General features: G+C 38.6%; 1 protein-coding gene across 5 annotated transcripts in view; it reads right to left on the bottom strand.

Moving 5' to 3' along the window:
* The window catches only part of SEC23A (SEC23 homolog A, COPII coat complex component), an 89,752-nt gene that overhangs the window by 55,957 nt on the left and 16,572 nt on the right, over positions 1-17,223 (bottom strand). For all 5 annotated transcript variants that reach the window (XM_066388362.1, XM_066388358.1, XM_066388360.1 and 2 more), the window contains 5 exons: positions 15,147-15,226; positions 12,306-12,450; positions 10,097-10,255; positions 8,449-8,564; positions 1,388-1,511 (listed from right to left, as the gene is read on the bottom strand). In XM_066388362.1, the coding sequence (XP_066244459.1) occupies positions 1,388-1,511; positions 8,449-8,564; positions 10,097-10,255; positions 12,306-12,450; positions 15,147-15,226 (624 nt within the window). The remainder of the gene's footprint in view (positions 1-1,387; positions 1,512-8,448; positions 8,565-10,096; positions 10,256-12,305; positions 12,451-15,146; positions 15,227-17,223) is intronic.

Here is a 17,223-nt window from a genome sequence, read left to right as displayed (position 1 = left end):
CTATCTTCTATTTTTCCTTCATAGATAATCTGTTACCAAGATTGTTTTTTTCCCAATCTCCACTATCAAAATTTAAGCTATCATTTACCTTTTATCTAGAAAAATTAGCCTACTTCAATTTTCTTATTTGAGATTCTTTTTCCTGACAAATCCTGAATGTTACAGTCAGATAAATTCTACGGAAAGCACTGTTCTTCATTAACCTGCAGTGGCTGTTACAGCCTACACACGCATCTGCAAACTACAACTAACACACAGAATTAAACTACTTCCCTAACATTCCAATACAAACTATCCACTCTCACTGGGCCGTTTCCCAAACATAATGTGCCTCACCTGATTCTCACCTCCATGCCTTTCCTCACACTGGGCTCCTGACTAAAATGCATTCCCCTCAACCAACTTCAATTCTGCCATCATTCAAAAACCAATAAAATAATTTACTTTCTACAATAAATTGTGTCATGGGTATATTCATTTGTCATCCCTACACCTTTATAGCACTTTCATAATCTATTGTTATTTCATTCTACCTCATGTTAATCTTGTCTTTTTAACAAAACTAAATTTTTTGGCCCTGGCTGGGTAGTGCAGGCAGTTAGAGCATCATCCCAATATGCCAAGGTTGCAAGTTCAATCCCCAGTCAGGGCATAGACAAAAATCACCCAATGAATGCATAAATAAGTGGAACAACAAATCAGTCTTTCTCTCCCTTTCTCTTTCTCCTTTCCCCTCTCTCTAAAATCAATTAAAAAAAACCAACTAAGATTCTTTACAAGAAGAACCATGCTTTAGATATCCCTTGTGATCTCTACAATTTCTTACCTTAATGCTGGACAGTTAGCAAGCGTTTAATAAAATAACAAGATTACTAAGAAATATTTAATAAAAATTTAAAATAAAAGTATTTGCTTTCAATACATTTGTAACTAAGCCTTAGGTTTTTGAAATTCAAAGTTGAAATGACAGATAATAATAAGAACCTACCAACCATAAAACAACTGATTATCCAAGTAGAACAGATCAGGTTTCTCTTAAGTTAGATACCAAGCATTGCAATTTTAAAAATCTAGCATTAGCATAAACAAATTCAGCACTAAAAGACCAAACACACTAAAACAGTTAAACCCTATATAAAGAAAAAAATAAAGTTAAAGCAAAGTTTACCTATATATCTTCTTTTCTAACAATTATATAGAAATGCACAAGTAGAATTTCACTGTATATTTAATAATAATGACATATTTTCCAACGAACAAAATCTAACTCTAGGATTCAATATAATATAACCACTATTTTAAAGCATATGTTGAATTTAATTAATGATCTAGCCTACAAATCTCTCTTGGTAACATACTACTACACATGTCAAGATTTGGTTCTTACCTTTATTTCTAATGTACCACCAAAACCCATTTTAAACTGTCCATGCATATCTTTGGTAAAGACTCTTTGAAAAGTTTGCTTGAATAAGGAAGTGTTGAAAGAGTCGCCCATTACCATGTATCCTCTGCATGGAAAGAACAAAAAAATAATGTACGCAGCACTAGTAGTGAGTTCATGTGTTAAATAAATTAAGGTGGAGGAGAGTAGAGGCAGGGAAGATGCTGATGGAGAGAGACTTGACTTGTGGTGATAAACACACAATGCAATATACAGATGGTGTGTTATAAAATTGTACACTTGAAACCTGTATAATTAACCAATGTCACCCCAATAAACTCAATAAAAATTTTTTTCAAAATAAAAAATTACTTCTCAGTACTAACAAATTTTAAAGATACTTCCTAAAATGTGCTACATTACCACTGATTTTTATTTTATTTTATTTTATTTATTTTAGCAACAGAGAAAGAGTAAAGAGAGCAAGACAGGAAGGGAGAGAGATGAGAAGCATCAACTCAAAGCTGTAGCACTTGGATTATTCATAGCGTCTCATACGTGCCTTGGACGGGGCTCCAGCTTAGCCAGTGACCCCTTGCTCAAGCTTTGGGCTCAAGCTATTGACATTGAGCTTCAAGCCAGCAACCTTGGGGACCATGCTGATGATCCTGCACTCAAGCTGTCGAGCTTATGCCCAAGCCAGATGAGCCCACTCTCAAGCCAGCAATCTCATGTTTTTTGTTTGTTTGTTTGTTTGTTTGTATTTTTCTGAAGCTAGAAATGGGGAGAGACAGTCAGACAGACTCCCACATGCGCCCGACCGGGATCCACCCGGCACGCCCACCAGGGGCGACGCTCTGCCCACCAGGGGGCGATGCTCTGCCCCTCCGGGGAGTCGCTCTGCCGCGACCAGAGCCACTCTAGCGCCTGGGGCAGAGGCCAAGGAGCCACCCCCAGCGCCTGGGCCATCTTTGCTCCAATGGAGCCTCAGCTGCGGGAGGGGAAGAGAGAGACAGAGAGGAAGGAGGAGGGGGGTGGAGAAGCAAATGGGCGCTTCTCCTATGTGCCCTGGCCGGGAATCGAACCTAGGTCCCCCGCACGCCAGGCCGACGCTCTACCGCTGAGCCAACCGGCCAGGAATCTCAGGGTTTTGAACCATGATCTCAGGTCAACACTCTACCCACTGTGGCACCATCAGTCAGGCACAATAAAAAATTGAAATAGGCAAAAGAACAAAACTGATATGCTATAATTAATAGTGATTTTATTTTTGATAAAGTTAAAGTTTTGATCTATGTTATCTCAGATGCCATTATAGATGGTATCTTTTAAATTTTTATTTTCTGTTTGTCACTGGTATATTAAAATATACTATAGTGCCTGACCAGGCGGTGGCGCAGTGGATACAGCGTCGGACTGGGATGCTGAAGACACAGGTTTGAGACCCCAAGGTTGCCAGTTTGAGCGCAGGCTCATCTGATTCAAGCAAAAGCTCAGCAGCTTAGACTCGAGGTCTCTGGCTCGAGCAGGGGGTTGCTCAGTCTACTGAAGGCCCGCGGTCGGGGCACATATGGGAAAGCAATCAATGAACAACTAGGGTGTCGCGGCGAAAGACTGATGATTGATGCTTCTCATCTCTCTCCGTTCCTATCTGTCTGTCCCTATCTATCCCTCTCTCTGATTCTCTGGAAAAAAAAAATACTATAGTTAAATTTTGTATACTGACCTTGACCTAGAAGTCTTGAAAATTTAACATATTATTCTAACAATCTGTCTACACTTTGTAGATTCTTTCAAATTTTCTTTCACAAACATGTCATCTATGTTCTGTGTTATCTCTAAATGTGATAATGAATCCTAGATTAATAACAACTTACACCACCCCACTTATCTGCTTCCTTTTACAGCAAACCTTTCTATACCCTTACTACTCATTGTGGCCCTTGGTCTAGCAACATTAGCATCACAAGGATCTTGTTTGAAAACTAGAATTTCAAGACCCATCCTATGCCTACTAACCCAAAATCTGTATTTTAACAAGATACCCAGCTGATCTGTACATGTGAGAGTTTGGGAAGTTCTGGTCTATTTCAGCGGCCTCCAATCTCCTCTGCCTGTTCTCTTTTTTAGTTTACTCTAAATCAACTTTTACTGCTCTTAGGAATACCAGTGACCTTTACATTTCTTAGAACACTCTTACAACACTCAACCATTTTTATTGCTTTAAAAACCACTAATATTCTGACAACTCCCATATTTATACGTTCAGCCCAAACCTGACTCCTGCTTTCTATGTTGGATATAACGTCCAACTGCCTACCTGGCATCTCCTCATAGATATCTACTGGCACCTTAAACCAATCTTTTCCTTAAATACTCTTCTCCTACAGTCTTACCCATTTCAATAAAGGGCAACTCAATCCTTTGAGTAAACTTATTTGTTTTTCTCAAACCCCAAATTCAATATATCAGTAAATCCTCTGCCTTCTGAATATATCCAAAAACTAGCCTGACCAGGCAGTGGCACAGTGGATAGAGTGTCAGACTGGGATGCAGAGGACCCAGGTTCGAGACTACAAGATCGCCAGCTTTAGTGCGGGCTCATCTGGTTTGAGCAAAGCTCACCAGATCTTGTGAGCTGGCTCGAGCAAGGGGTTACTCTGTCTGCTGTAGCCCCTCAGTCAAGGCACATATGAAAAGCAATCAATGAACAACTAAGGTGTTGCAACAAAAAACTAATGATTGATGCTTCCCATCTTTCTCCATACCTGTCTGTCCCTATCTATCCCTGTCCCTCTCTCTAACTCTCTCTCTGTCTCTGTAAAAAAAAAAAAAATATATATATATATATATAAAATAAAAATGCTGCATGAAAATAAATAAATAAATATATCCAAAATCCAACCACTCTTACCACCTGTAATGCTATCACTTGGTATTACTGTATCCCTACAGGAATATAATGTCAAAAGGTTCTTAAAAACTACAACTTTAAGCAAAATGATGTGTAACAAAACCAATTTTACCATATAAGCGCATTGATATAAATACAAGTTAAGTTCTTATGGCATATTTCTAGCCACAAAAACATCACCAAACTTCTAAACAAATACTCAAAACACTTTTAATGTTAAACAGTAAAATAAATGTGAGCTATACCTATATTTAAGGAAGATTAATAAAAACTAAGAAGATAATTCTTTTCCAACCTGCTTATTCCAGTTCAGCATTGATATAGCCCAAAGCTTAAGTCCCAGCAGCTTGAGGTATAGGCTGGCACCCACACTGAGCAGGATGCCCTCCCATCACAGCCTACACTCACATACACACACACTCACTCAGACAGGTCATTGTAGATATGCCAGCTCACCTCACTATACATTGTTAGGACATGGGAGGACATCAGAGTCCCTGGAGAAAACCCATGAAAACATGGAGAAAACGTGCAAACTTCACACAGAGTGGCCAAGCCAGGAATCAATTTTTTTCCTCACCAACATTGTAATGAAACAATGCCAATTGAAATGACATCATTAGGGGAATGGTATACTCTTATTGAAGTCAACCTAAGTCAGATGATCCTTTTAAAAGATTAAGTTGGATCACATTACTCTCTGCTAAAAACTATGCAATGAGTTCCCATCTCACTGAAGTCCAAAGCCTAATAGTCAAAAAATCGTCACGATCTGTCCCCCCCTTTGGCTGCCTTGCTATCTCTCAAACACCCCAGATTTGTTCTCAACTTTGCTCTTGCTATTCCCTCTGCTTGGAACACTCTTCTTTCATATATGCACCTGGCTCACTTTCTTACTTCCTTAAATCTTTGCTAAATCCTCACTTTTAATGAGGTCATCCCTTTTCTCCCTCCTTAGAACTGCAAACCGCTATCCTCATTTCCTGACTTATTTTTCTCCTGAACATTTATCATCACCTGACGACATACTATTTGTTTCATCTGCTCTCTCTAGCGCAGTACATCCCACATGTGTATTTAAAATTGAAATGTAAATTAAAAACTTAATTTCTCAGTCACATTTGCCACATTTCAATGGGACAATGCTGAGAATATGTCCAATAAAAAATGACAATGAACAGTCCTGCAACAGAAGATAAGTTCCATGAGGGCCAATTTTCATGTTTGGTTTATTGCTGTATCTCCAGTACCTTAAACAGTTTGACACACAGGTTTTCATTAATATTTATTAAATAAATTAATTCAATTAATAAACCTGAGAAATAAGTTGGCATACCTAATTAAGTTTTTTAAAGGCTAATTAAATTATCCCCAAAATACATAATGACTGCCTGTGAATGGAAAATAAATACTTCCTGACTCATTCTATGATACCAGTATTACTCTGATACCAACAACAAAGACATCACAAGAAAAGCCAAGATCCCATATGAAATCAGATGCAAAAATCCTCAACAAAATACTAACAAATCAAATCTGGCAATAAATAGAAAGAATTATTCACAGGTCAGATTCATCCAGGAACTCAAGGCTGGTTTAACATACCAAACAAAAACAACAACAACAAAAATACTGTAATACATCCTATTAATAGAACAAAGAACAAAAATCATGTGACCATCTCAATAGATGCAGAAAAGGCATTTAACAAAATCCAACACCCTTTCCTGAAAAAAAATTCAACAAACTAGAAATGGATGGGAAAGTTCTCAATCTAATACAGGCATTTACAAAATCCACAGCTAACATCATACTTAATGGTGAAAGATGACATGGTTTCCCACTAAGATCAAGAATAGGTAAATCTGCCTGACCAGGCGGTGGCACAGTGGATAGAGCGTCGGACTGGGATGCGGAGGACCCAGGTTTGAGACCCCAAGGTCGCCAACTCATCTGGCTTGAGCAAAAAAAAAGCTCACCAGCTTGGACCCAAGGTCACTGGCTCGAGCAAGGGGTTATTGGTCTGCTAAAGGCCCGCGGTCAAGGCACATATGAGAAAGCAATCAATGAACAACTAAGGTGTCGCAACAAAAAACTGATGATTGATGCTTCTCATTTCTCTCCGTTCCTGTCTGTCTGTCCCTATCTATCCCTCTCTCTGACTCTCTCTCTGTCTCTGTAAAAAGAAAAAAAAAAAAAAGAATAAGTAAATCAAACCCTGGCCAGTTAGCTCAGTTGGTTAGAGCATTGTCTGGAAATGTCAAATTTGCAGGTTCAATCCTTGAACAGAATACAGACGGATAACAACCAATGAATGCACAACTAAATGAAACAACAAATGAATACTTCTCTCTCTCTCTCTCTCTCTCTCCCTTCCTCTCTCTGTCTCTCTAAAATCAATCTTTTTTTTTTAGATTGTTAAAATAAAAAATAAGCCCTAGCTGGTTGGCTCACTGGTAGAGCATCGACCTTGCTTGTGGAAGTCCGGGGTTTGAGTCCCAGCCAGGGCACACAGGAGAAGCGACCATCTGCTTCTCCACCCCTCCCCCTCTCTTTTCTCTCTGTCTCTCTCTTCCCCTCCCACAGTCAAGGCTCCACTGGAGCAAAGTTGGTCCAGATGCTATGGATGGTTCCATGGCCTCTGCCTCAGGCACTAGAATGGCTCTGATTGACATGAAGCAATGTCCCAGATGGGCAGAGCATCACCCTCTGGTGGGCATGCCTGATGGATCCCGGTCAGGTGCATGCAGGAGTCTGTCTCTCTGCCTCCCTATTTCTTACTTTAGAAAAATAAAAAAATTAAAAATAATAATAATAAAATAAATAGGCAAATCCTTAGAGACAGAAAAGATTAGTGGTTGTCTAGGCTGAGAGGGGAGAAGTAAGGGAAGAAATAAAGAATGGGGAATGACTGCCAATGGGAACAGAGTTTCTCTCTGGGGTAATGCAAATGTTCTAAAATTAAATTATGGTAGTGGTTATTACACCTAGGAATATAGTAAAAAAATTTTTTAGCCTGACCAAGCGGTGGCACAGTGGATAGTCGGACTAGGATGTGGAAGACTCAGGTTTGAGAACCTGAGCTTGCCAGCTTGAGTGCGGGCTCATTTGGTTTGAGCAAAGCTCACCAGCTTGGACCCAAGGTTGCTGGCTTGAGCAAGGGGTCACTCGTCTGCTGTAGCCCCAAGATCAAGGCACATATGAGAAAGCAATCAATGAACAACTAAAGTGCTGCAACAAAAAAACTGATTGATGCTTCTAATCTCTCTTTGTTTCTGTCTGTCCCTGTCTATCCCTCTCTCTGACTCTGTCATTGTAAAAAAAAATTTTAAGTATTAAATTAAATTATACACTTAATTGGGTATTTAAATGGATGAATTATATCTCTTTAAAAAAATAAACTATTTTACTTATTGATTTCTAAAGAAAGGAGAGAGAGAGAGAAAGAGAGAGAGAGAGAGAGAACAAGGCAGTGGGGGAGGAGTAGAAGCATCAACTCATACTTTTTCCTTCTCATATGTGCCTTGACCAGGCAAGCCCAGGGTTTCAAACCAGTGACCTCAGCATTCTAGGTCGACGTTCTATCCACTGCACCATCACAGGTTGATCAAAAAGGTTGATAATACAATGACTGCAGGATATCAAGAAGAGCTTTTCAAACAGAACTGTGCCTTTATAACTATATTTTAGGAAAAGTTTATAGTAAAAGTATCAAAACCTGTTAACCGTCTGACCAGGTGATGGCACAGTGGATAGAGCGTCGAACTGGGACACGGAGGACCCAGGTTTGAAACCCCAAGGTCTCCAGCTTGAGCGCAGGGTCATCTGGTTTGAGCAAGGCTCACAAGCTTGAGCCCAAGGTCTCTGGTTTGAGCAAGGGGTAACTCGCTCTGCTGTAGCCCCACGGTCAAGGCACATATGAGAAAGCAATCAATGAACAACTAAGGTGCCGCAATGAAGAATTGATGCTCCTCATCTCTCTCTCCCTTCCTGTCTGTCTGTCCCTATCTGTCCCCTCTCTGTCTCTCTCTGCTGCTGTCACAAAATTTTAAAAAAAAATTAAAAAAAAATTTAAAAAAAACCAAAACCTGTTAACAGCTATTGTATTATTAGTTTGTAACTCCAGAAATTGTAAAATTCAAATACATACCCAGTCAGGTTGGGACAGCATTTCATCTCCAGGAGACCTGTCTGATCTAATGCGCATGCATAGATATCAATAACATGACCAGTCGTAGCAGCTCGATTAGCCAATGCTTCAAAATGCTACAAAAGATTTTTTAATCAAATAAAGTTAATGTATAAACTAATCATCCTATAATTCTTTTTGCCATTAATAGATTAAAATGATCTAAGAATACTAAAAAAAAATAATTCATAATTTTAATGTGATTTTTTATAATTTTCTATAATGTCTCAAATAATACAGTAGCTTCTATAAGTCTGTAACTGTCATATTCTTCTGTAAAAGCCATTCTTTCTTAATACAGTGGTCTCCCCTTATCCATGAGGATATGTTCCAAGATCCCCAGGGGACGCCTGAAACCATGGATAGTGCCGAATCCTATATGAACTATGTTTTTTCCTATGCATACATATCTTTTTACTTGACTGATTCTCTTTGGCATATCCAAATTGCTACCATCATTACTCTCGCACATTGAGGCCATGAGTAAGTAAAAGTGGAACACAAGAAAGAGGATACCATGACCAAAATGGCTACTAAGTGACTAACGAGCAGGTAGCATCTACACTGTGGATGTGCTGGGTTAAGAGATGATTCACGTTCAGGGTGGAACAGCATGAGATTTCATCACATTACTCAGAATAGTGTGCAATTTAAAACTTATGAACGGTTTATTTCTGGAATTTTCCAGTTAATATTCGAACTGAAGCTGATCACGGGTAACTGAAAGCACAGAATGCGAAACCACAAATAAGGGAGGACTACTGTAAAGTCCTAAATTACACGAAAGTTGAAAAAAGGCATACTGAACAATTTGTTCTTTACATAAACATGGTAGAAGAAAAACAAAGAAATCTTTTTCCTGGCTAAATCCACACTCAAGTAATAAAAACATCAAAAAAGATAACAATGAAAGCAGTAAGGTAAACAAATCTAAAACATTTTTTGAAGCTCACAGAAAAGTCCCAAGCTCAAAAGGGAAATTAGGTGGCAGGAAAAAAAGCATCCATTTACAGTGACAATTATTTGTTATTAATTACACTTAAAAATATATGATAAATAATCACTACCAAAAAGAAATATAAAATAGCACAACTACATTGAAATTGTAAACTCTAGAGAATTTTATTAAAAGGGGTGGGGGACATTAAAGCAACAGCAATACAAGGGAATAAAATATCAACCTTAGTGAAACTGTGCTCGCGCTACATGAACAGAAAACAACTTACAAAAAAAAAGATAATACTATTCAAGCTATGAAAAATAAACATATCTAAAGTACAGCTGCTGGAAAATGAAAAAGTAAAAAAATGTGAGAAATTTTTCCTGAAGGAAAAGACATTCTTTAACATGAAAGGCTCACAGGGTTTCTCTCAGGAATAATCTTTAAAGAGATACCTATTGGTGCATACTATTAAATTTTTAAACATTTAAAACCAGGAAAATTATAATGTAAGTTATCAAGAAAGAGACTATTTCTCAAATTATAAATAGCAGTTACAGTATTAGACTTCACAATATTAGATTTATCATACAATATTTGTATTTTATATTACTCCTTTTTTATTAAATGAATATTTCCAAGGCAAAAAAGCTTAAAAACCAAAATTACCTTAGTTCCCTTTTTAACATATTTGGCATTGTCTTTTTCAATGTCATGCCATGATCTTATAGGTGTCTTCAATTCATCTCCAACCACCATTCCTGGCCCCTGAGTGGCTGGACCACCAATGAACATCATGATACGGGCACCAGTGTTGGGGAAAGTACACTATCAGATAAAAGTAACTTGTCAAAAGAGTTTAAAGGAAAACATATGAATATACATTTCTGATAATGAACTGTGACATACTCATTATAGAAAACAGGATATCACAGATTTTCCAAGAAGTAAAATAATCAAATGTTTAAAATGAAATTTAAAAACAAGGTGTTTGGGGTGGGGGGAGATATATTCAGTGGGATACTTGAATCTATGTAAACACAAATTAAAATCATAAAAAATAAAATAAAAACAAGGTGTTTGTTTGAAGAGAGGTTTTAAATCCTCTTCTAAATAACAGTGCCTTCCTAATTTTAAAATAAAACCTGGCATAAAGCACCTTACCCAAGTGATCTAACTAACATCATAGTAATAAACTAATCAACAACAGCAGCTCCCAGATGTGCTGCACTAAGCAGAATGCAGATCAATTCTGCAACATTCCTGGAAAAATGGATAACCTAAATCTGCTCATGAGACGAGATCAGATAAACCGAATCTGGACTTAAAGTCTGCAAAATAACTAGTCTGTACTCTTGAAAAATGTCAGTGTCATGAAACACACAAAAAACTGAGCAACTATTACAGATTAAAGGACACTAAGGAGACATAACAACTGAATGTAATCCACAATCCAGGATTTTCTTTTGCTATAAAGGGTATTATTGGAGGTACTGGTGAAATATGAATAAAGTTTACAGATTAGAAAATTGTATTATATCAGTGTTAATTTCCTGATTTTGTTAACTGAATTGCAGTTGTGCAAAAAACTGTTTCTGTAATTAAGAAATACAAACTGAAGTATTTAGAAGTAAAGAAGCATGTTTGTAACTGACTTTCAAATGGTTTTCTAAAATTTATATGTGTCTGACATAAATAGATATGATACATATAGAGAGATTGATGTATATAAATACTGAAAGAAAGATAAAGCAAATGTACTAAAATATTAGCATCTGAGGAATCTGGGTAAAAGCTCAATTAATCTTTGAACATTTCTCATAATTTTTCCATGTTTAGAATTATGTCAATGTAGAAAGTTAAGACAATAATGATAGTAATAGATTACAACTCACTGTATAAAATAGGAAACCATGAGTCCATAGTGACACAAATAAATAAATAAATTGAAAGTTAAGTGAATAAGGGAATATTTGCATGGTTCCAAAGATCATCACCAACTAATGTTTGCTAATTACAAAGAGAGGGGAAATAAGAATAATTTTACAGTGGAGTAACCTAGGACATCCAACCTTAATGAGTAATGTGACAAATAAAAACCAGGTGCCACTTGATAGGATGTGAGGAAAACAAAGCATTATTTCTGTGATAACAGCAAGACCAGAATCTAACTGAGGGTACATCAAGACAAACCTAAACTGAGAGCCAATCTATGGAAAACTGGCCTGAATCTTCCAAAGTGGTCCAAGTCACGGAAGTCAAGGAAAAGCTAAGGAACTGTTCCAAACTGAAGGACACTAAAGAGACATATCTCACTGAATGTATGACTCTGAACTAAATCCTTTTAATAAAAGAAATTATTGGAATAATCAGTAAAACTTGGATGAGGTCTGAGAATTACATGGTAGTAATGTATCATCAGTGTTAATATTCTGGTTTTAATAGTACTATGATTATATAGGAGAATGTCCTGGTTTATAGAAAATGCAACCAAAGTATTCAAGGGGTCAGAAACATCATGTCAGCAACTTAATCTCAAATAATTCAGGGGGAAAAAGTTCTCTGCAACTTTTCTGTAAATTTGATAGCATTTCAAATTTTAAAAAAAATTTAATAACTCTTTCCTAATTATAATGTTTAACATTTGTGTAGTGTAATATTTTCAAATTCTATTTAAAAGTAAAATTGGCCTTATCCTACCACTAACATTTGAGCGAACATCCTTCCAGAAGCCTCTCTATATACAAAAGGATACATTTCAGATCAAACTTTAAATAAAATCACACCCTTGCTCTTCAAGACCTCATGTTTTTCACTCAGCACTACCTTGTACATATCATTGCACATTTACATTCCAAAATGAAGCCACTGCCGCTACCTCAAGCAGTCCTACAGCTATGGAGAGTGCCACCCCCGAGGACCGCAAAGGCCTCTTTCCCTGTGGTACGGGCCACGGGTCTCGCTGCAGTTCTCCCAGAAGATCTGTAAGATTCATGTCTATTTTCTGTACTGGTTGCAAAAATCTGCAAAACAAAATTAAATGAAAAGTCATTTATTTGTGAGTGAAAGTTTAAGAAATAAACTATACATTTTCTTAAAAACAAAGAAAAATAATTTGAATACACAGTAGACCAATGGTTCTCAGAACTTCTTTGTACATCAGAATCGGTCTGAGGGTTTGTATTAACACAGATTGCTGGTTCCAGAGGTCTGAGGTGGAACCTAGGAATCTGCATTTCAAATAAGTTCCCAAGTAATGCTGAGACTACTGGCCTAGGAACCACACTTTGAGTACAACTGCTATCAAAGAAACAGTCAAGCCAAGTATTACTTCAGGACTGCATCTTTTGTTTACCACTCTGGTAAGTTTTGAAGTTATTGAAATAATTATAAGATATATCAATTCAATTTTAGTAATATCACCTCAAATTTGAAAAGTTTTTTTTTTTAGAGAGAGAGAGTCAGAGATAGAGACAGGGACAGACAGGAACGGAGAGATGAGAAGCATCAATCATTAGTTTTTCATTGCGCATTGCAACACCTTAGTTGTTCATTGATTGCTTTCTCATATGTGCCTTGACCACAGGCCTTCAGCAGACTGAGTAACCCCTTGCTCGAGCCAGCGACCTTGGGTCCAAGCTGGTGAGCTTTTGCTCAATCCAGATGAGCCCACGCTCAAGCTGGCGACCTCGGGGTCTCGAACTTGGGTCCTCTGCATCCCAGTTTGACGCTCTATCCACTGCGCCACCGCCTGGTCAGGCTGAAAAGTTTTTGAGGTCCTATTTTTTGCTTGCCTTCCTTCAACCACAATAATTAAGTTCCTCTGAACCTAATAACAGAAAATCAGAAATACATCAAAACTAAAGTAACTCCTGTCTAACCAGGTGGTGGCACAGTGAACAGAGTGTCAATATGGAACGCTGAGGACCCCAAGGTCACGGGCTTGAGCGCAGGCTCATCTGGCGTGAGAGCGGGATTGACAGCTTGAGTGTAGGATCAGACATAACTCCATGGTTGCTAGCTTGAGCCCAAGGTTACTGGCTTGAGCAAGGGGTCACTGGCTCAGTTGGAGCACCCCCCCATCAAGGCACATATGAGAAAACAATCAGGCCCTGGCCAGTTGGCTCAGTGGTAGAGCATCGGCCTGGCATGCAGGAGTCCCGGGTTGGATACCCGGCCAGGGCACACAGGAGAAGCGCCCATCTGCTTCTCCACCCCTCCCCCTCTCTTCTCTCTCTCTCTCTTCCCCTCCCGCAGCCAAGGCTCCATTGGAGCAAAGTTGGTCCAGGCGCTGGGGGTGGCTCTATGGCCTCTGCCTCAGGCGCTAGAATGGCTCTGGTTGCAACAGAGCAATGCCCCAGATGGGCAGAGCATCGCCCCCTGGTGGGCATGCCAGGTGGATCCCGGTAGGGCGCATGCAGGAGTCTGTCTGACTGCCTCCCCGTTTCCAACTTCAGAAAAATACAAAAAAAAAAAAAAAAAAGAGAAAACAATCAATGAACAACTAAGGTGCCACAACAAAGAATGCTTCTCATCTCTCTCCCTTCCTATCTGTCCCTCTCTCTCTCACTCAAGAAATAAAAACAAAAACCACATAAAGTGGCTCCTTACATTATAACCACGAGAAACCAACCATCTTAATGATATGATTCTGTCTTAACTCTTTAAAGTATACTAATGAGCCTGACCAGGCAGTGGTGCAGTGGATAGAGCATCGGACTGGGATGCAGGACCCAGGTTTGAGACCCTGAGGTCGCCAGCTTGAGTGTGGGCTTATCTGGTTTGAGTAAGGATCACCAGCTTGAGCCCAAGGTCACTGGCTCGAGCAAGGGGTCACTTACTTAGTCTGCTGTAGCCCTCCGGGTCAAGGCACATATGAGAAGGCAATAACTGAACAACTAAGGAGCTGTAATGAAGAATTGATGCTTCTCATCTCTCTCCCTTCCTGTCTGTCTGTTCCTATCTGTCCCTCTCTCTGATTCTGTTTCTACCACAAAAAAATAAAATAAAATAAAAAGTATAATAATGCTGTGGTAGTGCTGTGGATAAAGCATCAACCTAGAATGCTGAGGTTGCTAGTTCGAAACCCTGGGCTTGTCGGGTCAAGGCACACATGGGAGTTGGTACTTCCTGCTCCTCGCCCCCCATCCTCTCTAAAATAAATAAATAAAATCTAAAAAAAAAAATTAAGGCCCTGGCCGGTTGGCTCAGCGGTAGAGCATCGGCCTGGCGTGCGGGGGACCCGGGTTTGATTCCCGGCCAGGGCACATAGGAGAAGCACCCATTTGCTTCTCCACCCCCCCTCCTTCCTCTCTGTCTCTCTCTTCCCCTCCCGCAGCCAAGGCTCCATTGGAGCAAAGATGGCCCGGGCGCTGGGGATGGCTCCTTGGCCGCTGCCCCAGGCCCTAGAGTGGCTCTGGTCGCGGCAGAGCGACGCCCCAGAGGGGCAGAGCAACATAGGAGAAGTCTATGGGCACACCGGGTGGGCGTGCCGGGTGGATCCCGGTCGGGCGCATGCAGGAGTCTGTCTGACTGTCTCTCCCTGTTTCCAGCTTCAGAAAAATACAAAAAAAAAAAAATAAAAATAAAAAAATAAAAATTATACTAAAAATATTTAACACTGTAGTATTATTGAATGTCTATGTTCAGATAAAGGGTATGGGATGCTTAAAATAGCTGCATCAATTGCCAAATTCTCTTTGCCATATTTAAGTATTACCTGTTGGAAGGCGGTGGCTGCTGTACCTGAGGTCCACGCGTTGCTTGAGTAACGGGAACTTTAGAGAGCCCCAGCATTTCCTATAAAGAGATTATTTCTGTGATATCCATTTCACTACTCCTCGACAAAGATGCATCAACTATTTACCATGTGCAAGGTGCTGTGATAGGTATTTGGAACACAAAAATGAACAAAGTATCTTTCCTCAGAAAGCAAAAGGTCTAGTTGGCAAGACTAACACAGTAAAACAAACACCAGAAGAGAGCAAAGTACAAGGTGATATGTGAGCAAAGAAGAAGGATATTAGCTGAGAAATATTTTATTTCTAATAAATAGTCTAATAAATAGTTACTGTGTAACTTGACTGACTATATTTCTTAACTTGTATCCATTCATCCCCTTTCTGTGCCTGGCATCTAATGGTCAAAAAAAAAATACAGTTCCTGACATTACAGAAATTAAAATCTAGTGGAAGAGACACAGTGGTTAGTCAAGTCAAATCATTAAGTGTAAAACAGCAATTGTAATAAGTGTTATGCAGAATTACATGGCATCATATGAAGGGGGATAAGGTAGACTTATTTTGTGATCTATACTTGTTAATTTTCTGACTTAACGTCTATCCAAACTGCTAGTTTTGTTTTGAATTCTAGAAGTGTATCCAATTCCTCTCTAAATATATAAAAATAATGTAATTTTACTAGAGTTTTATTGAATCTAGAAATGCTTAGTCATGAAGTAAAAGTATATAACAGAAAATTTGAATTTTTAAAGATCTGTCAGGAAAAAAATATTAAGCTAATCCTGCAGTATTTCCTATACTGCTATCAGGAACAGCAACTTTTTATTGAAAATGTGTTATATTCTAAACATTATATGCAGTATACTATTTCCTCACAAAGCAATAACAAAGTAGATTTCTTAGTCCCTTCTTTACAACTGACACTCAAAAAGGCTAAATAAAAATAAAAAAAAAGGCTAAATAACTTGCCTAAGGTTCCACAAATGACAAAGCAAGATAGTAATCCAGGTTTTGCTATAAAATCCTTTAATAGTTTACATTATACTGAGTGTTCTCAAATTATTTCATTTACTACCAATAATAACCTTGCAAAGTAAGTATTGCTTATATCTTTCCATACAGGATAAGAAAACAAGCAAAGAGCCTGACCAGGCGGTGGCACAGTGGATAGAGCATCAGACTGGGACACAGAGGATCCAGGTTCGAAACCCCAAGCACGAGCTCATCTTGTTTGAGCAAGGCTCACCAGCTTGAGCCCAAGGTCACTGGCTTGAGCAAGGAGTCACTCAGTCTGCTGTGCCTCACCCTCCCTGTCAAGGCACATATGGAAAAGCCATCAATGAACAACTAAGGTGCCGCAACAAAGAACTGATGCTTCTCATCTCTCTCCCTTCCTGTCTGTCTGCCCCTATCTGTTCCTCTCTCTGTTACAAAAAAAAAAAAGCAAAGAGATCAACCCAAGAGCATACAACTTGGAAGAATTTAAGATTTGAACCCAGCACTATTTGGAGAGTAAACACCAGACTCTTTTCAAACAGATAGTTGAAGATAGAAGATAAAAACATTTTAGCAAAGAAAATAAAACTTTATAGTCTACAGGCATTCATTGCCTGTTGCAAAAAGGTAGATGTATATAATTTAAGTAAAATGTACTTTATAATCAGAACTAATATTAAGCCACTTTTAATAAATTAAAAATTTTTAAATAACAATAATAGCAAGCACAGAAAGGCATGATCCATATAATTCTCATGACCATCCTATAAGGTAAATACTCTTATCGCCCTTTTGCACTTGGAAAAACTAAGGTATAAAGAGGTTATGCCTTTCTCTTGTGAAGGAAGGTACTCTGCTTCCTTTGCTCCTGAAGGAATTCCTAACCTGTTTTCTGAAACCTCGCTCTCCTCTTCTCTTGCTGTCATTTTTAGTCCCTTTCCCTTCTATGTATAATCACATTCAAGTGTCCCTCCTAAATAAAACCTCTTTAACTCAGTTCTCTCTAAAATCCCCATACTATCTATCACCTTCCTTACCTTCATAACAAACCTTATGAAA

This window comes from Saccopteryx leptura, chromosome 6 (assembly GCF_036850995.1).
Source record: "Saccopteryx leptura isolate mSacLep1 chromosome 6, mSacLep1_pri_phased_curated, whole genome shotgun sequence".
NCBI lineage: Eukaryota > Metazoa > Chordata > Mammalia > Chiroptera > Emballonuridae > Saccopteryx > Saccopteryx leptura.
The sequence above is the reverse complement of the archived record's forward strand: the minus strand, read 5'-3'. Positions and strand labels throughout refer to the sequence as shown.